Source organism: Carassius carassius, chromosome 7 (genome assembly GCF_963082965.1).
Source record: "Carassius carassius chromosome 7, fCarCar2.1, whole genome shotgun sequence".
In the NCBI taxonomy this organism is placed as follows: domain Eukaryota; kingdom Metazoa; phylum Chordata; class Actinopteri; order Cypriniformes; family Cyprinidae; genus Carassius; species Carassius carassius.
In genome coordinates, this window is record NC_081761.1 from 648,123 (window position 1) to 660,299 (window position 12,177).

The 12,177-nt window shown below is 37.5% G+C and overlaps 3 protein-coding genes across 3 annotated transcripts; 2 read left to right on the forward strand and 1 right to left on the reverse strand.

Annotated features, from left to right (window-relative positions):
• On the forward strand, positions 1–3,693 carry LOC132143332 (large ribosomal subunit protein uL16m-like). The gene is made up of 5 exons (XM_059553455.1): positions 1–201; positions 447–518; positions 1,236–1,384; positions 1,590–1,883; positions 3,218–3,693. Exons 1-5 carry the CDS (start codon positions 144–146, stop codon positions 3,407–3,409), a joined length of 765 nt encoding a protein of 254 aa, XP_059409438.1. The 5' UTR covers positions 1–143; the 3' UTR covers positions 3,410–3,693.
• Positions 3,694–4,422: 729 nt separating this feature from the next.
• cenpq (centromere protein Q) lies at positions 4,423–10,560 on the forward strand. Its single transcript, XM_059553383.1, has 9 exons — positions 4,423–4,515; positions 5,337–5,417; positions 5,647–5,695; positions 6,637–6,736; positions 6,824–6,892; positions 6,959–7,088; positions 7,687–7,806; positions 7,879–7,956; positions 9,895–10,560. The coding sequence occupies exons 1-9, from the start codon at positions 4,423–4,425 to the stop codon at positions 10,045–10,047; spliced, it is 873 nt and encodes a 290-aa protein (XP_059409366.1). The 3' UTR covers positions 10,048–10,560.
• A 146-nt stretch (positions 10,561–10,706) lies between these two features.
• Positions 10,707–12,177, reverse strand: LOC132142966 (C5a anaphylatoxin chemotactic receptor 1-like). The gene has a single exon (XM_059553142.1). The coding sequence runs from the start codon at positions 11,964–11,966 to the stop codon at positions 10,872–10,874; it is 1,095 nt and encodes a 364-aa protein (XP_059409125.1). The 5' UTR covers positions 11,967–12,177; the 3' UTR covers positions 10,707–10,871.

Below are 12,177 nucleotides of genomic sequence, written 5' to 3' on the forward strand. Positions count from 1 at the left end.
ATTTCACAGACGGACCGGATGTTGATGAAACATGGCGGCGACCTTGTGGTTCAGCAAAACTCTGGCCTGAATCACAAACGAGCAGAAATTAAGATCTATACTTGATTATATTTTATACATAGAATTAAATTCTAGAATCAGACATGTTCTCGGTACTACAACGCGCGTTTCTGGGGTTTGTCCGGACACCAAGCCAGCCAGGTAACATTCGATTTCAGACAAATCATCTTACAATCCCACGTGAAATAATACTGAAGGCATACATAGTGCTTTTGAACCATACTACAGTAAAGCACTTGGATTAGTTTGATGTGCTAATTCTACAGTTGCTGTGGTAATATAACAATTCTGGTAATATAAACAGATCATAACTGGTCAAATGTGATATTGGATGATATTGTAAACTGTTTAACAGTTGTATGTCTGACATCTTTCTCTTAAAGCAGATGTTCTTCATTATCATCTGAAGCTGCTGTCAGCAGGATTGAGGACTTATGAAGTCCCACCAGACTTCAGCGGTATTCTGTTTAACACTTTCTGCTTCATTAATGCATGCTAGTCTGTTTCAGCAAAGAAAATGAGAAGTTTCAGATTTTTGTGCACTCAATAGTAAAGAACGGCTCTATTTGGGTGACAACGAACCCGAACCCCAGTTGCGATTTTTGTAATATAAAAAAAAGCCATTTTATATATATATATATATATATATATATATATATATATATATATATATATATATATATATTAGTAATAATAATAACTGTTATGAAAAAAAAATTACAAAATAAACTATTTTATTTGTAGCATTTTTATATACATTTTATTTAATTTTTTTTTATTATTGCTTCTAAATTGATTAGTTTTTTTATTTTTATAATAATAATAATTAAAATAATTATTTTGTACTAAATTAAATTCTAAAATATAAACAATTTATTTATTATTAATAAATATCTATAATATAATATATAATAATACTAATATTTATAGCTGTATAATTATCATCGTATTAATTTAACGTAATGCGATTCAATTAAACATATGCAAAAAAGAGCGTGGTTTGTTTTGATAATTTACTAAGCAATATTTCGGTTTTAATAACGGTAATAAATGTAATTTTGAGTCAGGGGAATACGAGGAATTTGTTTTTGAGACAGAATCTTCCAGAGTGTCACAAAGACAAGACAGAACACGATGATAAAAACAGAAGAAGTAAATGCATTTCTCTCATGCAGATGTGGTTCTGCCAGACAAGCCCAAACTGAAGTTCATGGAAAAGGTCCCGAACTTGAAACAAGCGAGGAAGGAGATGAAGAAGCTGCGTGACATCCAGGGACCGGCCAAAAGCACTAACACGTTCAGCGACGGACAGTACGGGATCGTGGTCAGTGTTTCGAAGTGTTAGATCACGCCCCAGACACTTTATCTGGTGACAGAGCAACTATTCAAGCAGTCTCATACCCCAAACCTGTTAACAGCTTCTGTGTTCATGTCTCAGTGGTAAAGCATTGCATTAGCAGCCAAAAGGTCATGGGTTCGATTCCCAGGGAACATACAAACTAACAGGATGTGAATACGTGTGTGTGCAGGCTCTGGGTGGGGGGTATCTGCACTGGGGTCACATGGAGATGATGCGGCTTACCATCAACCGGCGCATGGATCCCAGCCGCACCTTCGCCGTGTGGCGCATCTCTGCTCCGTACAAACCTGTGACGCGGAAGGGCCTCGGCCAGCGCATGGGCGGCGGGAAGGGTGCCATCGACCACTACGTGACTCCGGTCAAATGCGGCCGGCTGGTGGTGGAGGTCGGAGGTCGTGTGGAGCTGGGGGAGGTGGAGGCCGTGCTCAAGGAAGTGGCCAAGAAGCTTCCCTTTCCAGCCAAGGTTTGTTCTGTAACTTCCTCTTCATGAATTTTCCCAGTCTGCTTTCCTCTGAAAGTGTTTATTTTGTGTACTGTATTTTCCGGACTATAATTCACACTTTTTTTCATAGTTTGGCTGGTCCTGCGACTTACAGTCAGGTGCGACTTATTTATCAAAATTAATTTGACATGAACCGAGAGAAATGAACCAAGAGAAAACATTACCGTCTCCAGCCGCGAGAGGGCGCTCTAATGCTGCTCAGTGCTCCTGTAGTCTACACTGAAGACACAGAGTACTGAGTACTGTACTTCATTTATGTCATTTAAAAAATTTAATTGAGACTTATGTTTTTTTTTTGTAATGGAGTTTCTAGTTCTCTCATAATTCTGAAGAATTAATATTAGACAACTAAACAAAATCATATATTAGACAACTAAACAAAATCAATAAAGGAAATGATTCAATGACTCACTCGTTTTTTTAATATGAATCAGTGTTTCTGAATGAATCTCTTGAATTAATGATTCAAAGACAAATACATATTTAACAGAACGTTTTCGCCTGCTGAACCTAAAAGATGCAGACACATGAATTGATAGATGGAGCTGATATTTAAATTCTACAACAAATATCCGATTCCTGACCTTACGTATTTGATTCTAAATTTGGAATTGATTTTCGATTCCCAACCCTAATACGTTTATTTAGAATAATAATAAAAAATCTTTATCGAAAGGCATTTTACTAGTAAAAATTTATTTTTAATTAATATTAATAGAGATTTTTTAATTAAATGAGAATTTAATGTGCAGAAGCTCTAAATATATAGATAGATATTTTTCAATAATGTGAAAATGCAAAAACAAATCCTGATGTTCCTAATCAGCACATGTCATTTTATGCAAAATATATATTTTTTAATATATTTCCCTGTATGACCCTCAGATTCCAGATTTTCAAATATTGTCCTAGTCCTTTAGTAAATGTGTCCTGATTTAAAGGGATAGTTCACCCCAAAATGAAATTACTCCCCTTCACGTCGTTCCAAAGCCGTGAGACTTTGGTTTACATTCAAACATTCACTCTGAATTACTTTAACGAGCCTTGATCGTGTAACGGAGTGGTCCGAGAGCTCTCGGATTTCATCAGAAATATCTTCTTTTGTGTTCTGGATGTCTTTGAACGACACGAGAGTGAGTAATTAATGACAGCATCTTCATTTTTAGGCGTACTGTCCCTTTAAGAAGGTGTAGATGTTTGCAGTACAGTATAAAGCTCCACAGTGTTTGAGGGTTTAAGTGTGAAGGGGTTTGTGTGATTGATCACAGGTCAGTGGTTGTGTGTTTGTGGTGCAGGTGGTGAGCAGAGAGAGTCTGGCGGAGCTGTACGAGGAACAGGACAAGCGTGCCGCCAGCAACCAGAACCCCTGGACCTTCCAGAGAGTCGCCCGCTCCAACATGCTGGGCATCCGTAAAGTCCTGAGCCCGTTCGACATGCACAACCACGGACGCTACGCCGGGAAGTTCTTCAACCCCAGACGTGTGTAGCATGTGTCTGAGAAGCTCCAGCATCAGCACTAAAGAAGAAAAACAGTGTCTCGTGGCCAGGATGTGGTGCGCTGATATTCAACGCTGTGATTAATATCTGAGGATCCTGCTGTTCACTTATCAGTGTCTTCTGCAGCACTCTGCAGATTTAATAACGAAAGCGTGTCTCTCTGGAAAGGTTGTGATGATAAAGAAGGATCCCTGTTCACTTCATGCACTCTTTTATCAGATGTGTGAGAGGATGTGAGGTGTAAGACAAATAAACAGGATTTATTTGAAGTTTATGCTGAAGGCATAGTGTATTTCTGCCACAGAATAAAAAAGGGGACCTGCAAAATATCATTTTTTTTATCTCACAATTTTCTTAGAACAGAGTCTGTTTGCAATTGCAAGGTTTAAAAATATATATATATTTATATAATATATATATATATATATATATAATTTTTTTTTTTTTCAGAATTTTGAATAAATGAAAATTTTACATCTCACTTTTTTTGTTACTGTCATGGAATAGAATAATACTACTAAAAAAAGAAAGGTATTCTCAGAAATCTGTTTTTATTATTATTATTATTGTATTGATGAATTTATGCTAGACGAATAAACATGTTTTTTTTTTGTTTGTTTGAGTTTTTGAAGCATAGCATATTTCTGCTACAGAATACAAAAAAAGGTTATTGCTTTTTTCTTTTATTTTTTTATATCTCACAATTATTTCAGAACTTGAATCTTTAAAGTTATAAATAGTTTAGAAATCGTTTTTTACAAAATTACATCTTGCATCTTAAAAAATCTTACAAATTTTATTTAATGTTTTGGTCGGAATTCTGAGTTTACATCTTTATTTTCGTTTTGTTTACACCATTGAATAAAATACAGAAGAACAAAACCCTGAAAAGTCAAAATGACCTTTTTTTTAATTATGTTTTTTTCCAGGAGCGAAAATAAGCTTCCAGTCTACTCTATTTTATTTTATATAAAATAATTATTTATTTAAAATGTAATATTTAATGAGTGAATTTCATCAAGTTAAACCGGAAGAGTCAGCTCTCCGCGCATGCGCACTTCAGTTGGCGCACTTTGAACCGTGTGGCGGGAATCTGGTGAGTACAGAAGACGCTGTGTGTTTAATCGGATAATTAGCGAGCTCTGTTTGTTTTAATCTCTGTACATTTATCGTGTTACAGTTTAACTTGTTCTTCTCACCAGTTTGTTTGTACGTTAGTGAGAAAGCAGCTGCTGTTTCCATACTCTGCGAGCGACGCGATAAAAACAATTGGCTTTAGCATTTAGCATCAACAACAATACACTGTATATATATATATATATATATATCGTTTTATATATATATAATTTTTTAATGTTTTCTTTTGTTTAGCAAGGATGCTTCGAGTTGATCAAAAATGTTAATAAAGACATTCATAATGTAACAAAAGATTTCTATTTCAGATAAATGCTGTTCTTCCGAACTTTCTATTCATTAAAGAAACCTGAAAAAAATTACTCCACTTTTTTAAATTATATATATATATATATATATATATATATGTGTGTGCGTGTGTGTATATTATATATATGTATATATTATGAGCAGTAAATTATTCTGATGTCTGAAGATCATGTGACACTGAAGAATGGAGTAATGATGCTGGAAATACAGCGGAGCATCACAGAAATAAATTACACTTTAACAGATATTCACACAGAAAACAGCTGTTTTAAACAGTAAAAATATTTCATAATTTTACTGTTTTTGCTGTACTTTAGATCAAATAAATGCAGGCTTGATGAGCAGAAGAGCCTTCTATAAAAACAAAAAATCGTTCTGTTCAAGAGCATTTGTCTGGTCGTGTAATTGAAATGTTATCTTGAGGTTTCTGCACACGTTACTCTCTCTGACTGAGTTTTGTGTTGTTCTGTGCAGCTCTTCAGGATGAAACCAGCTCGAGGCTCCAGAAGGGCCTCCACACGGGGTCCCAGACGAGACACACACACAGCTGATCAAGTGAGACACAACTCATTAAAAAACTCACACTTATTATTATTAACATTCATCATATATCTATTTATTTAGCTTGATTTCTAAGGTGTAGTAAGTACTGAGTAATATTATTTGCATGTACTTTCTAGGGTTTGGTTACCTGCGTGCAGTTATGCTTCATTTCTTCTTAATATATCATCAATAGCAGGAAACATGATGTATGAGTATAAACATGCTCAGTGTTTTCTTCCAGACGTCCAAACCCAGATCTGAAGCTCCGGAGCCACTGAACAAACACCGCGGTGAGTTGAGAAATGATGGGAGATGTCTGTACTTGAATGCGTTTGCAGACTCGTTGCGTAAGATGAGGTTATTCTGAAACTCATTCGTGAAGCTGCCGAGTTTCTGCTTTCTCAAAGTTTGCCAAATAAAACTATGGGCTACTGAAAAGCCTCTTGTAAATTCTGATATTATTTTCAATCGCACACTTGTTGTTTCGAACTCGTGTGACTTTCTTTCTCCGGTAAAACTAAAAAGGAAGAGCAGAATGTTTATTTTGCTTTTTATGATGAATAAAAAATAGTGCATTATAAACAATCCATACATGTGAAATTTAAATTGTTAGTCGCTGAATATAATTAAGAACCAAATCTAAAAGGCTTCGGGAAGTTTGAATATATTTTAAAAAAATTGCACCGTTCACACATTAAACATTTTTTAATTTAAAGTGCAAAGTCAAAACTAATGTTGGAAATATTGTTCAATCTGTAAAAAATAAAAAAATCCAGCTTTATTTTCTATATGTGTTTTAATATTACTCTATTTAAATATTCTTGAATTATTGCTTATACAGGAATTAAAGTATATGTAAAATTTATATTTAGCCAGTTTTTTAGCTAGCTTGTTATTATAGTTAACTAAAACTATAATTAGAACCATACAAAAAATTTTTTGTGACTTGAAATAAAATTAAAATCTTATTTCTAATATTATTATATATCAAACTAAAACTAAAATATGAAAATCAATGCAATCTATAGATGAACAAAAAAAAAGCTGAAAATAGCCAAATATATTCAGAAAAGTCTATTGTGTCTATTAAACATTTGATAGTTAATTCGAATGAAAATTAACTTTGAAGATTTGTTGTGAGTGTATGAAGGAGGTCTGAGATGATAGCATTGCTGATTTAATTATTTTAAATTCTTTATGATGTCTGAATATAATGTCTGTTGTTTTAAAGCCACAGCGATGACAGGAAAGAGTAAGAACAAGGCAAACTGGAAGCCACTGACTAAATCCACGCTGCTGGCTCTGGAGAACATGCTCGGTCTGTCCATGCTGTGAGTAAGGTGTGGTGTAATAACTACACGTGTGTGCAGATTGCTTCATCATCATCTGAGTGCTGTTTTTGCATGCTTTTGACTCAGGTCTGCACTGGCTTTGAAGAGCAAAGAAAAAGAAGAATCGCAGAAGCATCTCAACCTCCTCAAAGATCAGTAAGAGAAACATCTCCTTATGTTTGTCACACAGCGTTTCAGGCACCGAACTCTTTGCTTTCGTAGGTTCCTGGCCAAGTGTGCACAGCTTTCTGTTCCCCCGAGGAAACCTGGAGACATTATGCACGTGTCCCATCAGTTCAGAGCAGAGAGGAAGAAGTCCGAGCACGGCAGGAAGACGCTTGAGGCTCTAGAGGTGATGACAGGAAGTCGTAAAACATCTTGATGTACAAGATGTCTTGAATTTGGGGGACGACCAGATTTGTGACTTTATGAGATGATTAAACTTCAAAAGAATGCGTTTTCATTAACTATGGACTATGCATTTTTAATAAGCCGGTTGTTGTTGTTTTTAGAGCGATGCAGTTAATCTATATTTTGTTTATGAAAAGTGTTTTTAGACTTCTAACTACAGTTTCTGTACCTGAAATCTGGTTCATTTTTTATTTATTAATGCTGTTGCTAATTGATTTGTTTTGTTACTGACTCTCTACTTGTCTTTAACACTTTAACATTAGACATTTATACTAGTCTAGTTGTTCCTGCTGTGATGTTTTAGTTAAAAGCAGAGGCAAAAGTTCCTCTTTTCACAGTAAATGTTGGAGAAGCTTGACTGGTTTTGGGTAACAGTTTTGTTTAATTGAGATTTATGCATCATCTGAAGCTGAATAAATCATCTTTCCAGTGATGTGTGGTGTGTTAGGAGGACAATATTTGAAAATCATCTGTAAAGCTCTTAGCAATGCATATTACTAATCAAAAATGAACCGCTCGTTAACCCTTCGTGTGTTTAGGAGAACATGAGTTTGGTTGTTGGCACGCTGGAGGAGATGGAGGTGCAGATGGATGGTTTGGAGGAGAAATGCCGGATAATGAGACGCAAACTAGAAGAGGAAGAGGACAAGGCACATGAGGTTCGTACTGAATGGTTTCACTTGAACAGCCAGAGACGGTTCGACCCGGTGTTTGACTGTGATCTGTTCCAGTTTCTCCAGCTGTCAGAACAGACGGTCCTGTGTCTTCCTGCTTTACCCTCTCGCCCGGCCAGCGAGCCGACTCTACAGGTACATCACTCTCTCACATCTGAAGAACTCATATTTAAGCACAAAGTCAAATTATCATGTCAGCTTTTACTTAAAGAGAACGCTTTTGTTCATAGGACTTAAGTTTGTTTGCATCATAAATAGTTTTTTGTTTGGACAGCTAGGCAGTTTTCACATTACTGTAAACATATTTTCTTTTTTTTTGTTAGTATTCGTTAGAACTCAATTTCTTCCACGGAATAAAATAAATATAAATGTGCACCCTTTTATCTCACAATTCTGACTTTTTATCTTTCAGTTCTGAGGTTTTGTTAACTCCATGGAATAAAAAAAATTTAAAATATAGTTGTGACTTTTTAATTTTACAAGTGAATATCTTGGAATTTCTATTATAAACACGCAATTTTCTACATTTGTATTTTATATCTTCCTTTTTTTCCTCAGACTTGCTTGTTTTTAAATGTTGAGCTGTGAGTTGTTTTTCACTGAATTGCGTTTTAACGTTTTAATTGTGATAAAAAGGTCTGTTAACTTTACTCCCGTGTTGGAAATGGGATTTTACGCCGATTTAAACTAAAACAACAACAAACCGTTGAACTACAGAAAAGCGAGACTAATGAAAAACATTTCTTCATCATCACAGCTTTGTTGAGTTTGGGTGAAATGGGGCGTATTTTGTTAACATTTCTCCCGAATAAGATAACCTTTGAGTTGTTTTGTTCATTTGGTTTCGATCTGAGTAATATCAAGCTTGATTTTATCGCTTTGGTGTTCACTTTTGGTTTTTTACTATGACCACAAGTACTGTTTTGAATGATAGTGTCTCTGTTAATCAATAAAATAGTACTGACAAGTCAGCCTTAATGGTTACTAAAGGTTAAATCCGTTTAACTTCATTCACGCGACGACAGCTTACAGTTTATTTTGCATTTGTTGCTTCAGAATCTGCATCATTTGTTTGATAATCGAATGCAGATCTTATCTGAACATTTAGAAATGATGTGCTGTATAAATACAGCATGTGTTTAACTGGCTTATTGGCACAGTGGTTAACCAGAAAAAATAAAATGGCACTTCATGCCCAAAAGGTTGCAGACTTCTGCTATAGTGTGTAAAGAACTAAAGAGACATGTTGAGAAACCTGCCTTCACCTTATGAGGAACAAAAACAGAGTTATACAGACACAGAGTTGATGCAATGCTTTCAGGAAAAGTGGTTTCAACACTGAACAAGGTACTTTTTGGATAGTTGTGCAAGTGATTCACAATATGCTTTCGTTAATTGCAACAAATGTGTGACTGGGATCCAAAAATGAATGGTTATTTTTAGGCGTAATTGCATCTTAAATCAGGTCATTTGGTTTTGAAGCGTTTGCTGAATTACCAGGGTTTCCACAGGTCTTACTTTTCCAACTAATTAGGGCCTTAAAAGGTTTTAAATCATAGCAGGAAGTCTTAAATTCATTAAAGGCAATTAATGTATGCATTCACAGAATGCATATCTTCATGCATTACATGCATTTTGTCTTGCTTTTCAATATGAAATATCTAAACATCCTTAAATGTCAATATGCAGTTACTTAAATTGCAGAATTAAGATTAGATTAATCTTGAGAGGTGATTTATTCAGCAGGAATGCATAAAAATGACTGGCTTTGTGCTCCAGGGTTACATTTAAAATACAAAAAATATATATAATAAAAAATAAAAAAACTGAAATACTGATAAATAACATCACTTTTTTTTTTTTTACAGTGTGCATCAAAATGATTTCCATATTCTAGTATTTGAGAAGCTGTTAAACAAACTAAAAAGTAACAGAGGTCTATTGAAAGTTGTATTGAAAGTGTTGTGAACTCATGAGACTGATGCATTGCTCTCCTTTCAATCTTTTCATAAAAACTCCTTCATAAGACCTTCATAAACCATGATTTACTGATCCATGTGTTTGGTCCTCCAGGAGCACCTCATGAAGACGGTCCCTGATCCTCCGGCGGTGGTCCGAGCGCTTCGCACGGCTCCGGTCCTCGGCGATGTGAGGGTCTTTCTGGAGCTCGCACATAAACAGGTGGATTCAGTGCAAGCGCATCGGAGAGACACAGCCCTGGACTGACCCTCTCAGACAGAGAAACTAAAGTTTACACACAGACGACGGATGATAAACAAAGCAACTGCTTGTTTATTTGAAAACGACAAGTGTGCATTGAGAACTAGACACAGAAATAACATTCTTTTCATGCATTAATGCTGGAATATCAAGCTTGGGATTCTGATTTCGCTGCTGTCTGGTAAATCGATCAACAACTTCTAAATCTTAATCTTATGTTTGGGTTGATGTCTGTAGTTTTGTTTTAAATGCTTTGCTACTACTCAAGCTGAAAGCTTTCTATGTGGGCACATCTCTAATTGTGTAATAGTAGATATGACCAGTCTTTAGTCACAGGAAGGAAAGCATTTCATCGGCTCTTAAGTTCCTAATATGCAAGTGCCACAATGCAACGCAATTAAATCCAAGATTAAAACAATCAATCAAAGCTTTCTGTATATACGTCTTTCTCAGAAAAAAAAAGTACAAAGGTTGTCACTGGGGGAGCCGTAACTTAGTAGCTGCAATGTATAAAGTGTGATCTAACGACGCGTTCACACTTGTAAAAACAACCCACCAAAGATGACAAGTGTGAACATGCAAAAGGTACAAAGGTTGCGCCACTGTGACAGCTTTTGTACCTTTTTGTCCTGAGCGTGTAAGACAGATTTCTACTGCAATATGTAAGAGAACATGACCAGCCTTTGGTCACAGGAAGGAAAGCCTTGCATTTGCTGTAAAGTTCCTTAAATGCAATGCACCACAATTAAATCCAAGATTAAAAAAAATGGATCTCTTGAAGTGCTGTACGTGTTTTCTGCTCGCAGTCAGTGTTCATCAACTGCATCAAACTAAACCTCAGAGTCCCTCCTTCGTAACGACTTTTTCCGCAAAGACTCCTCGTTGAAGACGTGCTCGAGCGTGGAGACCAGCGATGCGCGAACCGTGCGGCCGAGACCGCGAGCCGCGAACACGTACAAGACGGGGTTGAGCGCGCTTTTTATGTAAACCAGAAACAGCGCCACGTACGCCGCTCCGATCGTTCCTTCTTTGAACTTCTTCCAGTCGGGCCGATCGTGAGAAAGGGCTCTCAGAAAGCGGCAGATGAAGTACGGCACCCAGCAGGTGAGGAAGAGGAGCATTGTGAGGAAGAGTATGCGATAGAGACGTGTGAGTCGGTGGCTTGTGTAGCCCGGCCCGGATGACGAGGTTGGGGAAGTCATCGTGCTCTCAGCTTGCTTTGCGCAGAATATAACAGCGATATTACACGACAAGAAGATCACCAAAGGTAGCAAGAATCCTGCGACGGTCTCCAACACATTCAAGGCTTGTCCTATTCCCAAATCGCTTTCAAAGCAAGCCTCACGGTTTTCCCAGAGAATAATTGTGGCTGTTTTGATGTAGGGAGCGGCGAAAACCGCTGCTATCACCCATATTGCGGCGCAAACCAGTGGCACGACCCAACGAGGGCGTCTCCATCGAGCCCAGACGGGTCTGAGCAGACACAAGCAGCGCTCCACCGCGACGGCGCACAGCAAGAACGCGCTCGCGTACAATCCCAGGCATCGCAAATAAATCACCAGCTTACACACAGACTCCCCCAGTGTCCAAGTGAAGTTGTTGGCTAAGTAGGGAAACATCAGCGGCGTCCGTAAAAGCAGCACCAGATCCGCCAGCGCCAGGTTCACCACGTAGATGCGGAAGCTGTCTGCGCTCTGTGCTTCGCCCGTCACACATCGGTTGCGACACCAGACTCGAAGCCCTAGGGCCCAGACCACCAGAGCGTTCATAGAGACGCCCACGATAAAGATGATCACGGTCAGCGCCATCTGCAGCACGCGCATGCCCTCGCCGGGGAACACGGTGGAGTTGGTGGAGTTGGAGGGGTTCGGGGTAGACATCGGTTCTCTGCGGAAAAACGGGAGAAAATACACATCAGGGTTCATTTAGACAGCAAGATTAAGTTTAAGTTTTAGTCTTAAGCCCTGTTTGAATGGAATAGCTGTGTATAATTATAACAATAACAGCCTCGGGTCTTTTTGGGGTATGATGCAACAAGCTTTGCACATCTGCATTTGAGGAGAAGCTTGAGTTTGGAGACTTTGCCATCAAGCCCAGATCGGTGGAGTGTCGCAGTGATATTTGTCCTTCTCTAAG